A 19,205-nucleotide genomic window follows, 5' to 3' on the forward strand; every position below is an offset into this window, starting at 1 on the left:
TCCCAGGGGAGGGTCAGGTCAGCGGGGAGGATACTCCTCTGTCCGGGTTTCACGCCAGAGCAGGAGCCTACTGCTCCCAAAACTGGTTTGAGCTGGACTATGCACATGGACACCAAGTGTGCCCCTCGTGCAGACTGGTCACACCTCCATGTCACAAGATGCCTATTATCCTGCCTTCCCTTGCTCGAGCTTGCCTCAGCAGCAGGAGGGCAGAAATGTATCTCATTTTGAGTTACCCGGGTCAAGAAGGCTGGTACCGAAAAGACCAATGACCCCATGAAGCTCGAAGGGTGGAATCATTCCTCTCACACCAGTTACCGGTGTGGGAGGTGATTCCAAGGTGTTTGATACCAAACACAACATGTTTTGTTTCAGTCATTTTCGAGATAGCATTTACCACAAGGATATAATGCACCTCTACCTACATGTCTGGCTGTGTCACAGACAACCCAGGAGAATGGTCTACGAAGGCTGCAGAGGGGCTCTGCTCATGCAGGGGCACCCTCATGTAAAACCCAGCACCCTGCCTTCAGGATTGTAAAGGCCTGCTATAGGGGTGACTTATAAGTTTTAAGTGTAGTGAACTATTTAGTAAACATATATTTATCGTGAGTGGTGCAAGCACCAGCTTACAAGCTGCAATGGCAGACCTGTAGTTCCATTTTGCATGGCCTCTCATGGGTGGCATAATTCATGCTCAATACCATGGGAGGCCTCTGGGGTACCTATGCCCTGGGTACATGTGTACCATATACTAGGGACTGACAAGGGTACCCCAGTATCCAATCTAGAATGTACTTAAGTACATGCATAACATTTTGGGAGAAAGCAGATGGACTGGGCTCCTATTTAGCAGGATACTGGTCAGACTAGTCAAAGCAAAATGTGGGGGTAACCATAAGAAGCAGATCTTACTTTCCTACACAGACATTGGCCTACCCACTAGACAACTGTTTTATACATTACGGCTAACTTCAGAGCACCTACTACAAACCAAGCACAATCACATAAGTATAGTGCAGTAGAGATTCTATATCCGATTGACAAAACAGAAGGTACATGCCCATGAGAACAGGTTTAATAAGCATGAGTGCCAAAATCCAACGCTATTATGTGCTGTACTGATACATTCCTGTCATATTGCTATTTATAATTTGTATGTATAAGCATCTGTAAGACAGGATTAGACTGAAAATGCAGATGATGTTTTTTTCGGAACACAAATTTGATGTACAAGATTAAAATTTAAATGCCAATAAACAAATATTTAAAAAAGGGGAGGAAACATTCATTTTCACAATATGCCACGTATACATAATATACTTAATATATCAATTAAAAGAGGAACCTGCCTTGCTTGGAAAAAAATAACAAAAAAAAGTTCAATTTGTTTCTGCCCATCAAAAATATGGCCATTGGTTAGAGGGTGTGTGTTAGCACCATAAGTACCTCTAACTCTAATTTAGCACACTTCTAATCTCCTAGTCTGTGCTCCGTTTAGTGTAGGTGGGGGGGTTAAAAGCAGAAATTTATAACCTATATTCAAGGGAAATACATGGTTGACTAATGTCCGGATAGTTCTCCTGTAGGGTTTAATCAGACAACAATTAATGGTAAGTAGGCAAACAAGATGCATGTAGTTTGGAACCTGTGTTAGTTAACATGTCTCCTTACTATGGTCGAGAACTGTTACCTCTAGAGTTTGATCGTCCACTTGCATATTGTTAAAGCGACGGATTCGCATTTATGAGGCTCGTAGTAAACATCATGCTGGCGGTGATGGGAATAGTGCAGGTGGTGGGGTGGTTGGTACAATGCGGCAGGTGCACGCAAATTGTGAGGTGCGTCTGGTTCAGGTGTGATCGGCGCGTTAACAGAAAAGAGGGATGGGTATTATCCGAACAATGAAGAGTGAGGGAGTAAAGGATAACGAGTGTCGCTAGACAAGGCAGTCAAAGATACATACATGGCGTAATGAACTGTGAAGGATAGCGAGCAGCTAAGGGTGATGAGCTTACCAGTCGGGATAAGCTGAAAATCACTTAGCCAAGAGTGGGCAATATTTCAAGCGAATTTCTATGAACAACAGAGGATAAGGCAATTACTCGAAATCCTAGGTAATCGCCCACATGCTGTCACCCGTGGGAAATAAAAACTTTCCAAGGGGTGGAATCAGCGTAAATAGAAAGGAATCTGCGGGGGATTAAGGGAAGGTTAACTTATGGTGGCTAGGGTCAGGGGAATTTATAAGATAGCTGCCGCTGAACAGACAGAAGCTTACCCAAGGGAACGGTGCCTTGGTCCAGAGATTTGTGGGCAGGAAAAGATAGAGGCACTTAGTAATGGGGCCGAGGGATGACAGCCTAGTGCAGCGCCGCATTTGGCAGTAATGGGGGCCGAGGGATTCCGGCCTGGTGCAGAGCCGCAATTGCAAAAAGCTTACCGGGAGTCAAAGAGGTGCAGGTCCACAGTGGGGGTCCTTGCACGGCGTGAGGCAGCCTTCACGGAGAGAGGAGCGCTGTGAGGTTCGAAACGTCGTCGACAACAAATGCACTAAATGCATAGTTAACACGCAAATTGAATATGCATATGTGTATACTGTGGATTATCTTCTTGTAATTTTGATTGTTAGATAACCCGATTTTGGCTGAATATTCCTTCCCCTGTGTTTGTTCCCCAAGTGTGTTAGCCGGACATCGGCTGGTGTCCCGCGTTCATCACACTTTGTGTTTTATTCCCCCTGTTCTGTATTATTGCTATTAAGAAATTAAAGTGTCCGGCTGGGCATTCTTAAAAATATAGTTCTATCTAGTCTATATTTATTATCTGAATTTCCCCTTCTTTACTAAGGACCTCTGTTTTTTGAAAATAAGTGTCAGATAGTAATGTCAGTTAAAAACTTGGCCAGTTAAGCAATTATGTAGGAGTGAATACCGTATCATAATGGCACATACCTGGTTATGTGAGCCGGGCATAGTGGGCCACTTCTAGAATGTAAATGAGCCTCCAGAGGTATTGTATCTTGTATTTGCACATTGACTGTGATACCTATGGTCTTACTACTAAAACTCTAGGCAACTCGCACATGAACAATTGCTCAGAGCATCTGTTCAGTACTCTGAAGTAACTGAAAGGCACTTTGCTATACTAAATAAAACCTATAATTTAAAATTTTGGTTCTGCTCCACTGCACCCCACATACTCTAGACAAGATTGCTTCCTGTGCTCCTCTCAAATTGTAGGACGTGTGTACTCCTCTGGAGTCCCTTTCACCAAAGTACTTGCCATCCTCTGACATGCCACAGTATCAGCCAGCTTCACAGACCAAGGATCTAATCACAGTGGGGTCAGTGAGGTCTGAAAACGACAGAGGAAGTGATGGGGCCAACGGCAGCCAATGTAGGATGCTCCGGCGCATGAGCAATCTCTCAACATTAAGGCTTGTCGTTGTGGCCTTAGCACTCTGATGGACAAGAGACAGCACTGGTGGTGGCACTGCTATTTTGAGGAGGTACCCAATGAGATTCCAGCAGGCTACAAACAACAAGCCTGCTGCTAGTTTCTAAAAACCAACCCACATTCGGTAAACTACTGGTCTCAGAGGTGATGGCAGAGTCTGCGCCAGCTGCGGACTGAAAAGGTGTCTAGCGCACTCGATATGCAGCAGCTTACCCTCTCTGTCACCATCCACCCTTTTAGATACCCGCAGGTATACCCTACATGCAGAGGACTACATTATTTCTTGTGGTGATTGGATATTTCTGTGTAATTATCACACTCACTTCCCCAGTCACCCTTAGATTAGGTTTTAATGGTCCTGATCAACTCTCGCAAGAAACAGGTCGACCTCTATGCATGCTACATTATTAACTGTTTTGAATCACAATGTTCATACTCCGCCATAAATTGTTTTTACTCGTAACAAGAGGACCGCCACATTAAAAATTAATTTGGTACCTCTTAGGTATTTTTAAATCAGTTCACACCAAACTATACATATAGAGCACCACCACCGACACTTCACCACTGCGTCTTATTTTTTAAAACAACTCCGGCAAGGAGCCTCATCAAGGGCCCGTTGGGAATTGCAGAGCAGGCCCAAAGAAGCGCTGCCTGGTGATGAGGCATGACACCCATTTGGGTGTGTGAGCACTCTTGCTTCTGAGCAATCAGATCCCCCCCAATCTGTTTGCTCAGCTCCCTACAGGCTTACTGTTGTTATTTACCTTACCTCAAAAGGAACTGCATACTCCTTGTGATTATGTAAACTCCTAGTCCCTCTTAGTGTTCTGACTAAATAACTCTGTATACTTTATCCCTGCTTACCAGTGGTTAAATTGGTACTCTTGATCAGCACATTTAACTAAGCTATAGTTTCCTACAATATAGTACCAGGGTGTATCCTGAGCCTGCAATTTAAATGTCTTCAGTGTCTCAGCCTGGTGGACAGGTCTGCTGGGTTTACATAGAAGATTTGGGAAGCACTTCAAAGGACGAAGGCCAGAGTTCAAACTAAGTCTGTTGTCCAGTTGATGACAACTCAGCTTTTTTCTACCTGACTTCGGTCTCTGAGGTTGTTGTGGGTACAGGAACTGCATCAAACTGGATTTTGGTGTTAGATGTGGGAGGACACTAAATTTACCCTAGTACACTACTCACTCGCTCCATAAGAGGGGTGTAGGGAATGAATTTGTCGGCCAGATAAGATGGGCCCAGATCGTGTAGAGCTTTGTGGGTAATGCAGCAGACTTTAAACATAATCAGTTGGCGGATGGGCAGCCAGTGGCGCTTCATTAGTAGAGGGCGCGATGGTGACCTAGGAGGTGCATTCTGGACCAATCTGGCTGCAGTAATTTGGACTATTTGAAGTCTGCTTAGTAGGGAGTCATTAGCTGAGTTCAGAAGCCTGTTACAATAGTCCAGGCGACTGATGACTAAAGCCTGGACTAAAGTTTTTCCGGTAGAGTCCGGGAGTAATGGAAAAACTCTCTGGGGCATTCCGATTATGTGGAAGTATGAGCCAGCAGTCTGTGTAACTTGCTCTTTTAGACTAAGGGCCTGGTCTAATCGGATGCCTAAGTTTTTTACAACCGATTTAGGGGCGGGATTGGGGCCCAGATCTGAAGGCCACCATTCCGGGGTCCACATAAGGGGAGCATCACCGAACAGCATCACTTCTGTTTTTCCTACATTGCATTGCAGAAAGTTGTTTACCATCCACTGGGACACATCTCGTATTCCATCAGAGAAGGCCCGTTGGACCATCGTAGTTAGTTTGCTGATTGGAAAAATGAGCTGTGTGTCATCAGCATAGCAAACGGGGGTGAACCCGAAGGTCCTTAGGAGACTGACTGGCCAAAGGGGCGACATAGATATTAAATAATGTAGGGCTCAGACAGGAGCCCTGTGGCCCCCCCTTGGTCAGTTCCATGGGAGTACAGCAATAAGGACCGAGGTTGACACTTTGCGAGCGACCAGACAGAAAGCTCCTCATCCACGACAGAGTTGACCCTTTTAGTCCCACGTCTTTCAACCTTTTGAGCAGGATGTCGTGGGAAACTGTGTCGAACGCCGCGGATAAGTCCAACAGCACCAGAATCATAGAATCTCCTTTATCAAGGAACAGTCTGATGTTGTCAGTCACTGAAAGAAGTGCGGATTCGGTGCTGTACCTGGGCCTGAACCCGGATTGGGAGGGATCAAGACAACCAGTTTGTTCGATAAAGTTCGACAGGTGCGTATTAACATATTCTTCAGTCAGTTTGCTCAGGTATGGAAGAAGTGAGATGGAGCGGAGGTTGGACAGCTCGGACCATGGAGTGCTGGGATTCTTTTGAACGGGTCTCACCTGGGCAACCTTCCACTCATGCGGCACAATGCCCTCAGTGAGGGACAGGTTGACCAGGGACTGCATTATGGGGCCGAGTTGTTTGGCCAGCAGGGGGATGGTTTTGGCTGGGATATGTTAAAAATGTTTATACAGCACACGGACACCAAACGGTTTCATGGTGCTAAGAACAACGGGGAGAGGGTGGGCGCATAATTACGTGTAGGCCTGCCGGAACAGATGAGTTTTGAGTAAGCTCCTGAAGGAAGCATAGCTAGGAGTTAGTCTGAGTTCACTCGGAAGTGAGTTCCATAGCCTGGGGGCCAAAAGTGAGAAACAGAGGCCACCGTGTTTATTCCGTTTAAATGCTGGAATGATAAGCACGTTATGGTAAGAGGAACGCAGATCACAGGAAGGGGCATACCGGTGGATCCTAGAAGCTACAAAGGCAGGACCTTGGTCATGTAATGCCTTGAAAATGGTGCAGCCAAGTTTGAAAATACAACGCTTGGCGACCGGAAGCCAATGAACGTTCTTCAATAACAGGGAAACGTGTTGATGTTTTGGCTGACGAAAGACTAGCCTAGCTGCTTGGTTTTGCACAAGTTACAAACGATTGAGCTGGTAAGCAGGGATGCCAACATAAAGAAGGTTGGCGTAGTCGATACGAGAGGTGATCAGGGCCATGATGACAAGTGTGAGAGCCTCCATGGAAAGAAACATACAGATTTTGCTAATCCTGCGAAGGTGAAAAAAACAGGCCGAGATGACTGCATTGATCTGTGGTTTCATTGAAAGGTCTTTGCAGATAATGACACCCAGACTCTGAGTCAGCAGGGTGTGGTGGGGTGCCCAAAGAGGATGGCCAAAAGCTAGCATTCCAAGGGTTGGCAGGTCCCCCAGTTAGAACAAGCTCCGTTTTATCGGGATTTAGCTTCAGCTGGCTATGGTACATCCATTCGCTGATGGGAAGCATGGTGGATTGAAAATGAGTGCGGGATGCGGTGGTGGAATCAAGATTGAAGACCAGCTGAAGGTCATCGGCATAGTTAAAGACGATAACCGGGCTATTGCGTAGGGAAACAATCAAAGGTTGCATATAGAGGTTAAACAAAAGGGGCGATAGAGCAGAGCCCTGAGGGACTCCACAGGTCAAACTGGAGTGTGGTGCCGCAAAAGTGGATAGGTGGACCGCCTAGGTGCGCTGATGTAAAAAAGATCTAATCCACTCAAGTGCCCGACCCTGAACGCCAGCGTTGTTGACACGGTCGATCAGCAATTCGTGATCGACCGTGTCAAAGGCCGCCGATAAGTCCAACAGCACAAGTGCCTGGAAGGTGTTATCAGCTCCCTTCCTGAGCTCGTCCATCACCGCCAGGATGACCGATTCGGTGGAATGGGCTGGCCTAAAGCCCGCCTGCTGAGAGTCAAGAAACTGGGAATTCTCAATAAATAGACTGAGACAGTTGGTGACATGTGTCTTTTAGATCTTACCAAGGTAAGGAAGCAGGGAGATGGGACGGAAATTGCTTAAGACCAGAGGGTCAGCATTAGGCTTTTTCAGAATAGGGACCACTGCAGCATGTTTGAAGGAATCGGGGACTATTCCTGTTGCAAGTGATTCATTGAGAAGTGCGAGCGGTGGGTCAGGGCATGCAAGGCAGGCTTCTTTAAGAATCTGCGGGGGACAGCAATCATTAGGCGAACCAGAGCTCACTTTATTCAATAGTGTCACAAAGTCAGTTTTGGAAATTGAGGGAAAAACATCCAATGAGAGTGAGTTCTTACAAGGTAAGGCCGGGGCAGAGGGGGAGGAAGGGGTGGGAATATTATTTTTTATAGTGATGATTTTCTCGATAAAATAAGAATTGAGTGAATCACAAAGTGCTTGTGAGGGGACAGCTTGAATAGTCACCCGATCGGGTTGTGTAAGCTAGTTCACAATAGAGAAGATATCTTTTGCCTTAGACGCAGAGTTTATGATCTTTTGGCAAAAATATGCTGTTTTGGCCTGAAGAATGGAATTTTTGTATAGTTTGAGCAGGGCAACGTATACAAATTATTCATCAGGGTCATAAGTGCGTCACCAGAGGCGCTCGGCTTGGCGGAGGGTCAATTTGTCCTTCTTTAGTTGTTCAGTGAACCAACGTTGAGCGTCATGGGGGCGTTTAGACTTTATGTTCTTAAAGGGTGCAACCTTGTCACTGGCTGATACAAGCCAGGATTCAAGGCGAGAGGCCTGGAGGGTAATAGAGGCCTGATCGCTGGGGGCGGAAGCAGCAAGTAGAGAGTGGAATTCTTCCATGTTAGCTCATTTCCAGTTCCGAGCTGAAAGGTTAGTGGTCGGAGTCAGGAGGGTGAGGGCGGTGTGGGCCAGAGTAAAGGAAATAGAAGTGTGATCGGACCTAAGACAGCGGGAAATTAAGGGGAGAGGTGATGTCAATATTAGAGGTCCATACTTGGTCCAAAATGTGACCCTTAATGTGAGTGGCCACATGGACGTGTTGGAACCAATTCAACCGTCGCAAAAGATCAGAGAATTCCACCGAGAGGTGACACTCCCCATCATCGAGGGGCCAATAGTTGAAGTCCCCAATGATGATGAGCCTGGTGTGGTTGATTACAAGCTGGGAGATGAGGTCACCAAAGAGCTGGGGAAAGAGAGGCATGTGGTCAGGGGGGCGGTAAAAAAGCGCACAGACAAAAGAGGACCTCGGGGAATAAAATTTCAGAATGAGACTATCGACCCTAGGGAGAGTGACTTTTTCGAGGATCATAAATTTATATAGTTGACGAATAATAGCTGCAACCCCTCCACCCGCTTTACCCTGGGGCCGATTTGTTTGCAATATATAATAACCAATGGGGATTGCTGCAAGAATTTCAGGAGTGGAATCATCCGTCAGCCAGGTTTCTGACAGGAGGAGGATATCAATGTTATTAGCATCCAGCAGCTGAAAAATCTCAAGTTGGTGCTTTACCATCGAACGACCACTGTGCCCTCGGCCTGGTTGCCCCCTCGCTCCCCGCCTGCTGCCTGCCTCTTACCTGCTGCCTGCCTGCCTGCTGCCGATCCATCCCGGCGCCCAAGCCGCCGCAGGGCCGCCCGCCTCGATCGCCGATCCAGCCCGGCGCCCCAGCCGCCGCAGGGCCGGCCGCCTGGATTTTCGCGCCGGTTTTTGACGCGACCCCGCCTCCGCCTGCCGATAGGCCCACGCGCTCCCCGCCTCCCGCCTGACCCGCCCTCCCAGGACCCTTCTTATGACGCCCCCTCAGCGACAGGGCAGCGGACGCGCGCAGCGGGAGCGCCGACTGAGCGCCGAAGGTGCGCCAAAGAAAAGCCCGTCTGCGCCCGTCCGTGCCTGGACCGCGCCCAGTGCCAGGACCCCTGGCCCCCGCAGATCCCAGCCCACCCGCCGGACGTACGACGCCGCCACCCTCATCGCACTCAACGACGGACGAGTCCCGGGATGCTACCGTGCCACCCCGAGGCGCTCCCACGGACCCTTCTGCTGCACCGCCTGCAAGTTCACCTGCATCCGGACCTGGCTCGCACCAGCACCCGCCAAGACGAACACCAGCAGCAACCACCTCAAGTGCATCCTGCTCAACACCCGCTCAGTCCACAGACACGCCATCGAACTCTGGAACCTCATCGACACCACAGCCCCTGACGTTGCCTTCCTCACGGAGACCTGGATGAACGCCTCTTCAGCGCCCGACATCGCCATCGCCATCCCAGAGGGCTACAAGATCACCCGGAGGGACCGCACCGCCAACCAGATGGGAGGAGGCATCGCCATCATCCACAGGGACACCATCCGCATCACGACCTACACCGACGACATCCTGACTACCGCCGAACACCTACACTTCCAGATCCACACCGACCCGAAGACCACCCTCAGAGGCACCCTGATCTACCGACCCCCGGGACCACGCACACAATTCAGCGAGGACATCGCCGACTTCGTCAGCCCGCATGCCCTCCCCTCCGCTGACTACATCCTCCTGGGGGACCTCAACTTCCACCTGGAGAACAACAACGACCGCAACACCACCACCCTGCTCGACAACCTCGCCAACCTCGTACTCAAGCAGCTGGTGACCACCCCCACCCACCTCGCCAGACACACACTCGACGCCGTCTTCTCATCCAGCAAAGACATCGCCTTCAGCCACGCCACAGGACTCCACTGGACGGACCACAGCTGCGTCCACTTCACCTTCAGAAGAACGACGATCCACCACCACCAGCAACAGGTCGCCCGCAGAAACTGGAGCAAGATCACAGACGACCAGCTCGCCGCTTCCCTGAGCCAGCACCCTCCCGCCAGCTCAGCGAACCCCAGCCAGGCCGCCGACAACCTCACGAAGTGGATCAGCAACTGCGCGGACGAACTCGCCCCACTGAAGACCCCGCCCAGCAGACCCGGCAGCAAGAAGGCCCCATGGTTCACCGACGAACTCAAGAGCTCCAAGAAGAACTGCCGAGCCCTCGAGAAAGCCTGGAGAAGGGAGCCAACACCGGACAACATGACCACCCTCAAGCTTGCCACCCGGAAGCACCACCAGCTGATCCGCGACACCAAGAAAACTGCATTCAAGGACCGACTGGACAACAACGCACACAACTGCAAGGAACTCTTCAACATCGTGAAAGAGCTCTCCAACCCCAACGCCGGAAACAACGACATCACCCCATCGCAAGAACTCTGCAACTCCCTCGCCTCCTACTTCCACAACAAGATCGCGGACATACACAACAGCTTCAACACCCAACCGACGAACGCCACGTCCGACTCAACCGAACCACCGCCCCCCACCACCACCCTCCGCGCCTGGACTCCTATCAGCACTGAAGACACCGTCCGCATGATGAACTCCATCCACTCCGGATCTCCGACCGACCCCTGCCCTCACCACGTCTTCAACAAGGCCGACGCTGTCATCGCACCCCACCTGCGGGACATCATCAACACCTCATTCGACACCGCCACCTTCCCTGAGAGCTGGAAGCACGCCGAACTCAGCGCTCTACTGAAGAAACCAACAGCGGACCCCACGGAACTCAAGAATTACCGCCCCATCTCGCTCCTCCCGTTTCCAGCCAAAGTCATCGAGAAGACCGTCAACAAGCAACTGGCCGCCTTCCTCGAGACGAACGGATCCCTCGACCCCTCACAGTCTGGCTTCCGAGCCAACCACAGCACCGAGACCGCCCTCATCGCTACCACCGATGACATCCGAACCCTGATGGATAACGGAGAAACAGCGGCCCTCATCCTCCTAGACCTCTCCGCGGCCTTCGACACCGTCTGCCTTGCACCCTAGTGCAGCGCCTCTACAACGTCGGAATCCAGGAGAAGGCACTGGAATGGATCATCTCCTTCCTCGACGGAAGAACCCAGAGAGTCCGCCTACCACCGTACAAATCAAAGGCCACCGAAGTTATCTGCGGCGTACCCCAAGGATCCTCGCTGAGCCCAACCCTCTTCAACGTCTACATGAGCCCCCTCGCGGCCATCGCACGCCAACACAACCTGAACATCATCTCCTACGCCGACGATACCCAGCTGATCCTCTCCCTGACCAACGACCCCGCCGCCGCCAGAGCCAACCTTCACGAAGGAATGAAAGAAGTAGCTGAGTGGATGTCGACCAGCCGCCTGAAGCTGAACTCGGACAAGACGGAAGTCCTCATCCTGGGATCCTCGCCCTCCGCCTGGGACGACTCCTGGTGGCCCCCCGCCCTGGGAACTGCACCCAAACCGACAGACCACGCACGCAACCTGGGCTTCATCCTGGACTCCTCCCTCTCCATGACCAAGCAAGTCAACGCAGTCTCCTCGTCGTGCTTCAACATCCTGCGCATGCTACGGAAAATCTTCCGGTGGATCCCCACCGAGACCAGGAAGACTGTCACCCAGGCCCTCGTCACCAGCCGACTGGACTACGGCAACGCCCTCTACGCCGGAACCACCACCAAGCTCCAGAAGAGACTCCAACGGATCCAGAACGCCGCAGCCAGACTCATCCTCGACATCCCACGACACAGCCACATCTCCGGACACCTAAGAAACCTACACTGGCTCCCGGTCAACAAGAGAATCACCTTCCGTCTCCTCACCCACGCACACAAAGCCCTACACGATCAAGGCCCGAGCTACCTCAACAACCGCATCAACTTCTACGCTCCCAAACGACACCTCCGATCAGCCAGTCACGCCCTCGCCGCCGTCCCCCGCATCCGAAGAACGACAACAGGAGGAAGGTCCTTCTCCTACCTGGCCGCCAAGACCTGGAACTCCCTCCCTCCCGACCTGCGCCTGACCCAAGACCACCTCGCCTTCAGGAAGAAGCTCAAGACCTGGCTGTTCGGGCAGTAGCAGCACCCCCTCCCCCCCCCCCCCCCCAGCGCCTTGAGACCCTCCGGGTAAGTAGAGCGCTCTATAAATGTCTATGATTGATTGATTGATCGATCGAACGGGTGTTCAGGTAAGTAACAACAAGAGAATCAGTATCCGGGAGTGAGGGGTCCGGGGGCAGTTGGGGGGGCTCAAAGGACTGGCAGGGAGCACAGACGGCGAGTGGAACAGAATGGACGTCGCGAAGAGCCAGGATACCGCAGTCCATAGCAGCCCTCCTAGCACTGAGGCTCAAAGGCCCAATGTGCTGTAACTTATGGAGGTCAGAGGAAGTGTAGGTGAATAATCGGGCATTATCACTGGCCCCTGGACCCGGCTGGGCGCTGACGGGCTCGTCTTTGGCGCGCCCGCTGCGCCCGTCCGCTGCGCCTCCGTCTGGTCTCCATCTTAAGTAGGCCTAATTAGGAGAACAACTAGCTCGCTAACCTGCGTGAGTAGTGGAGCAGGCAGGAAGTTGTGGAAGGTAGTGACGCTTGTGAGAAGATCCTCCGCTCAATCGGCACTATGCCGCGGAGGAACAGGGTCGAGAGCGTGAGTGATGCCAGGTAAGTTTAAAAAGTACAAAAGAACACAGTTAAGGTATCGCTAATAAAAATGGCAGAGCGCTGTGCACACGTCAGGCAACCCAAATCGCCGCTTACGGATAAAATCAGATGGATTTCCAGATTTGATCTGGCACATCAGAGACTCAACCTCAGTTGTAGTAATGGCAGGGAAATTGCTGAGCAGCACAGGATTAACTAGTTTAGGGGTGTGTGAGAATACTGTATTGCTCGCCAATGTTCCTGTCATTAAAATTGTCATATCACCTCTATTTTATGGGAAAAATAGGGGATCTCATCACACATCTATATATATATTCTTTGTCAGGAAGCTGAGGCGAGGATTATGCATAGCCTTTCTTCATTTTATCGACAGCAAGTTGAAAGGTAATTTTTTTATTTTTAAGAAAAAAAAATAAACCACCAAATGCTGCAAATTGGGCAAAGCCCGTCAAAACGTACCGCAAAATGCGGTGTCAGTGAAGGGGGGAGGCAGAACAAAGAAGAAGACGAAGTGCCAAAGCCTCTGCGCGTTTTCACCACACGTAGCAAAGGGCGCTGTGGGGAAGTTGAAGCACCGGCAGCTCGACCTCAAAACGGCACCACACAGCGCAAGCGCATTTACAAAGACGCTCAAGCCACAGCCTACTGCGTCTACCACAAAGCGGGAGAAACCCCGCAATAACAAATAAGCAAATATTCAAATAACTGTCAACAATAAACTGCCCACGCCACAATCCCGAAATACGCAATAGAGTGAGAAGGGACTTAACTGACGGGGCACCAATGAAGAAAGAGGAAGGACTATGTCGCGGGAGTCTCTTTATGTATTTGGCTGGACTGTGATTGGAGGACTGCCTCTCATGGCTACCGCTGTGCCTCATGGGTTATGTAGTTCGGAGCCTGTGTTTTTTTCTGTTACCTTTCAACTTGCTGTCAATAAAATGAAGAAAGGCTATGCGTAATCCTCGCCTCCGCGTCCTTAATAGAATTGAAACTTTCCTTAGTGATAACTAGGAAATTTCCTATTCTTCACTAAAGATACCGTCTATAAAAATATGTCTGATATTTGTGAACCAAAAATTAAATGTGCCAGTGGTTTTACCTTCCTTCTGTGATCAACGTACAAATAAAAGTTATAACTCCAATAGAAGCAAAACACTACGCACCAAATCAACAAAATGGCACTAGAATGTAGAGGGGAATGGCAGTGCAAAAACATAGATGAGAAGGAGAACTGTACTTACCGTAGTTCCTACTTGGAATACTCTTAAACAGAGTAATGAGATCTGCGTTGAATCCCACTTCCACGCGGAAACGGTCTTGAGAATGCATCAGGCACTTTCCTTTGACAAGGTTTTGTACTTTCTTAATAGGGCTTGTCCTGTTTCCATTAGTGGCAGTGCTCTGGCCCCTAGAATCATTGTAAGCTGTAGCGATGCTGGGCCCGGCAGGCTTTGTTGCTGGTCCTGCACCATAGAACTTTGAAACACAGCTTCCCTCAGGTTTGTGGTAGGATGTTCCTAAATCACTGTTGACAACATCTGCCTTTATTTCCAAGTTGCCCCACGTTTGCTCAGAATCACTACCAGCCTGCTGAACCAAGTGAGAATCAGAGTGTCCACTGTTTTTGTTTTTCCAATCTAGGGTTCTATTATCGTGACACACAACAGAAGACTCATGAACAGTCTTGAAGGCTGCTTGGTACTTGATCTCTTTCCATGAGCTGGAAGGAAGACCAGTTCTCTGCACACTGTTCGCAAGTTCCAAACCTGAACGTTCATTTGGGTTCTGCGCAGTGGTCAAGGCCACAGATGAATGATTATGCGCCACTCGACTTGAGCCCACAGCACCATTTTTCTGCTCTTGCACTCCACTTGAGCTAGAAACAGGCTGTGGCAGGTATGAATGATAAACCCCAAGATTATTAAAACTCTTTGGTGACACAGAAACTTGGTTGCTGGGTTTTGACAGGAACTGGTGAACGTTCTCAGCAGCATGCCCCTGTCTTGTGTTTTGTTGTTGCTGGTGCTTTATTTCCTGACCTGGAGTGATTCTGCTAGTGGTTTGGACAGTAGCAACACTCTCGACTGACTTGCCTCCCTGTGTAGGTTGTGCTCCTTGCTGTTGTGCTGCAAGCCTCTCCGCACGCCTGGCCAAAGCTTTCTGTCGATTCGCCTCAATTTTCTTCCTCTGTTCTTCTGACAGACAAGAGGACATCTTTCTAGGAGAGTACACACCTCTTGTATTTCGATCTTGCGTGAAAAGAAATCACTGGACCTCTTGATGAATACGGCCATGGGAAAATGACCTACAAAACAAAAAATAGACAAAGTATTCAGTTCCTTTATTGATTCACCCAACAATCGAAAAACTACATCTCCAGATCAGGTTTTCAGATACCAAGGGTAAAAAACGATGTCATATGTGTGCATGATTGCCCCTCCTGCAATTCTCTCCACCTCTAAGTTACCCAGTAGCACACAGTAAAAGGTTAAACATCTTTCACATAAAAAACCTCATAGTTCTATTCGGTCTTTCGCTTTGGGATTGTGATAGTTGGAGGGTAGGGTATTTATATAAGAGACTGGAGCCACTCATGTAGGTTTTTTTCATGGTAGGCCCCAAGGTTACAGGCTAATGTCCGTCCTTCCATATTCTGCTATGTATCAGTGCATCACTCAGCAAAAATACTTTAACTTGCATGCTATCCATATGTGTAATGCATAACAAACACATGCATTTATGAAAAAGCGTTGCAAAACATAGCACTATGTATATGTAAATGTAAATTGATACTTGTATAGCGCACTACTCACCCGCAAGGGTCTCAAGGCGCTTGTACGAATACCGCTGTGGAACCCATCCTGGCTTTCCCCCAAGGTGGAGGCCAGGCATCCTTAGCGTTGTGGGGGCAGTTGTGGAGATTAAGCAAGCTATTGCCCAGAGCTGCAGAGTGGGACTCCATGATTGGAATAGGCACCGAGGCGAGAATTATCAGGTCAGTGGAATTTTGAGCCCAAGACCCGCCGAGGCGGGGAATTGAACCCTGGTCCCGGGCCAGACCTCTGCATCAGGGTCTGCCGCTCTAGCCATTGAGCCATACTTCAACATGGCCATGCAGAATTAACTTTCCAGCACCACTTCTGTATACATTGGGAACTAAACACTCCTAGAAATTAATGTTCTTTTGCAAAGAAGCCACAAACCCCGCAAAAGTAGGAAACATGAATCCAGCAGCCCTAGCCTAAAAATTAAATTCAGGAACAAAGCATCCTTCCTACACCTCAAAGTTTTATCTTTCATACTCTACCGATTGTATTTTGTCACTTACCAGTCCTTTTCCTATTTAAGAAGGACCATGACTTAAATACATTATGGAGTTTTAAAACTGTTTCAATGGCATTTTTTCACAACAATTAGCCTCTCCTCCTCGCCTCTGTGGCAGTGCACTATAATTCTAGAGTCTACAGTCCAATGGCATCTCTTTCACCTGTGGAGCAATATGCACAGGTCCTGAATGCCAAGCCTACAATTTCCAACGCCACAGGATTGGAACTGTAGTTGAGTCCCCAACTTAGGAGCAGAGGTCCAGTTTAAGACTGTGCACCACATCACAATGTCTCATAAAGCTGCAGGGCCCGCCTTTGCCACGGAACCCTCCAGAAACCTTGCAGACTACGCAAGCCCTAACATGAGTGAATAAAATGCATCCATAGCTTCACCCCATTCCCAGATAATGTCGCCCTAGCTAAGGCAGATACTCTTACAGCATTCGTCACCGAAAACATGGCAGGAATTGAACCATAGACTGCTCACTTTTCTATGGCAGTGCAATGCTGCTGCTTCAGCTACTTCAATGGAACTGTATCTTCTGGATACTGCACTTCAACACAGCAGCTCCATTTTATCGGAGTGTTCCGCTAACTCCTTGGCTTTGCCCAACTTCCTCACTGGGATCTTCCTGCCCAGCAGCTACTGACATTGATTGGAGGATAGATAACCTCACACAACTTCTCCATGGTCACAGAGTCTCTCACCATTTCTAGAGAGCTCTCCGCCTATGTTAGAAAGAGCTCCCATGAGCAGCCAGAGCCCCGATGCAGCATTACACAAGTTATATTTAACAACTCATTGCCAAATGCGGTTAGAAGGCAAGATCTTCATTCAGGGGTTTGGGGCCACTCGAGGACGAGGCAGGGCTCGAAAAACATTTAATTTTACTAGACCTGTAGTTTAGTTCATTTCATTTTACGTACAGGGTGACTGGAATAATACAGCAGGGAAGAAACAAATTATGCATCAGGGTTGAGAAAGTCATGCGATAAGAAAAATAAAATCATGTGGCGTCAAACGGCACATTATGTGATAGTATTTTTTCATTGTTTTGTCATTTTTACAGTGTCTGCAGTTTGGTTGCACCTCATTGGCACCTGTTTAACCAAATATAGCAAAAAGCAACAGAAATGTGACTAATCAACGTATGAAAAGTGCTTTCCAGTGCACGGCAAAACGTCACTCCATTATTTGTAGCTTTTGAACAGTTTGAGCTACAAACAATTTTTGGGAGTTAAAATCCGCAGATTATGCACCAGATGATGGATTATGTTGTAAATCTGATAAAGTTACATGGATGCAAAAAAAGCAGCTGCCACACAATCGCATAATTCCGATGCATCACAGGCACACCAGGCACTACATGGATCATAAAGTTTCTCTTCAATGTCCTTCTACTTTCAGTAGGAACCCTAGCAGTAGATCGCGCCTCCTCATAAATAAGGCAGTGTGATCTTATGTGGTGAATAACGCTTGAGATCTAAAACGGTTACAGTGAGCACATCCCCAAAGATAAGCGTATTTAAATCCACGTGCATCACGCATATCGTTTGCAAAGTATTCTTCTCTTGATTATTCCCGCACAGTAGCTCCCTTCACTGGCTGCAAAACAAAACGGTGTTATCGCTAATTTTTTAGCCTATCAAAAAAACCCTCCACGCGCTTCCCTGTGAACACCAAAATCGCTTCAGAATCACATGATGCAATTGCATTTATATACTGCGTAGTACCCCTGACAAGGCATTGCAAAATAATCCTCCAACTACTGTTCAATTAGTCAGGCTGTGCCCACCCAATTAAATATATGCACACATATATATGTAAATAAAAAAATCCTCCTAGTACTGAGGCGATCCTCTGTTTCTATATGTTTCCACTTATTCCTTGAAACATCGTGTAAGTAAACAGTTTCTAGTCCTTTCTCTATGCCTATTTCTTTCACTTCTCACCGGTGCAAAGTCCCCGGCGAAGCCAGTGACTTCTGAGCTGTCACCTCCCGGCTCGCGGACCCAGACCCGCAGCAGGAACTTTTTAAAAAGTGCCGCCCTTCCCCCGGAACTGTTTACTTTCTCTAGGACACTCAGCGGCCCGAGGGGGGCGGGCCATAAACCGGAAATCAAGTCGGATTTGACTTCCGTGGCCAGCCCCATGACACGCTCTGCTCTGCGTCTGTCAGTGTGTGTTTTATCGGCGTGCGCTGTTCCTCGGTTTGTTTTGGACTCTTCAAATTCAAACATCTTCTTTCTTTTATTCCAGTTTCCATGCTTGCAGCTTCCGTGGTGGTAGCGCTTTTGACGCCGTTGGAGCTTCAGCGGGCTTGAGTAACTCGTTCGGTATAAGTGCGATTGGATGTGGCCTAACGACCTGATCTGCTGCCGTTGGCCGCTGGGGTATCTGGTTCGAGTCTCGGCGTGGGTTTAACATCCTGTGGTTCTGGGCAAATCCGCGTAATCTCCCTATCAAAATATGAATGTGTCCTTTTGTAACGTAATAGATGCTTGTTAAGTCAAAGACGTGGCTGCATAAGTAAAGTAAGGTGTTTTTTTAAGTAAAAACATTTAAAAGGGCCCACACGCTAGTGGAATAAAGCAGGCTCAAGAACAGTAATGATGAGCCAGGGATAACTATTCCATATAATTCAAGGAGACCCATACACATTTACCCAAAATTGTATCACTTTTCCTCGGTACTCGCTGCGTGTCAAGTTTTATATTTCATTCAGATGTCGATTAGTTAATTTCATGTTGGCTTGAAATTTTCGAAACAAATATATAGTCTAATAATGCAAGGATCCACAGTCTTTCATCAGGTCAATGGACCATTAGTTAACTTAGTTGATGGTGATATTAACAGGTTTCTAACAAATTCATATATTATAGTGAAATAACCACAGACTCTGGGTAAGAGTCATACATTTTATTCAGACTTCAGTCATTAAGGTGAAACGCTCTTTCAATACAAATTCACTGTGCAAACGCCATCATTTTTATGTGGAAGAGATAAATTATTTAGCAAATACAATCAATGACAAAATCATTTAATAAATCAATGCAAAAGAGTGGATAGATGAAG

The 19,205-nt window shown here is 48.5% G+C and overlaps 1 protein-coding gene across 1 annotated transcript in view; it reads right to left on the reverse strand.

The window, feature by feature from the left end:
• SMARCAL1 (SNF2 related chromatin remodeling annealing helicase 1) overlaps nt 1-18,236 on the reverse strand; it is a 388,047-nt gene extending 369,811 nt beyond the window's left edge. Inside the window, exons 1-2 of the mRNA XM_086954490.1 lie at nt 18,083-18,236; nt 14,045-15,108 (exon numbers count right to left, since the gene is read on the reverse strand). Of these exons, the coding sequence (XP_086810616.1) occupies nt 14,045-15,017 (973 nt within the window). The 5' untranslated portion in view covers nt 15,018-15,108; nt 18,083-18,236. The remainder of the gene's footprint in view (nt 1-14,044; nt 15,109-18,082) is intronic.
• Between the last annotated feature and the right edge of the window lie 969 nt (nt 18,237-19,205).

Source organism: Lissotriton vulgaris, chromosome 2_1, assembly GCF_964263255.1.
Source record: "Lissotriton vulgaris chromosome 2_1, aLisVul1.2, whole genome shotgun sequence".
Taxonomy (NCBI): domain Eukaryota; kingdom Metazoa; phylum Chordata; class Amphibia; order Caudata; family Salamandridae; genus Lissotriton; species Lissotriton vulgaris.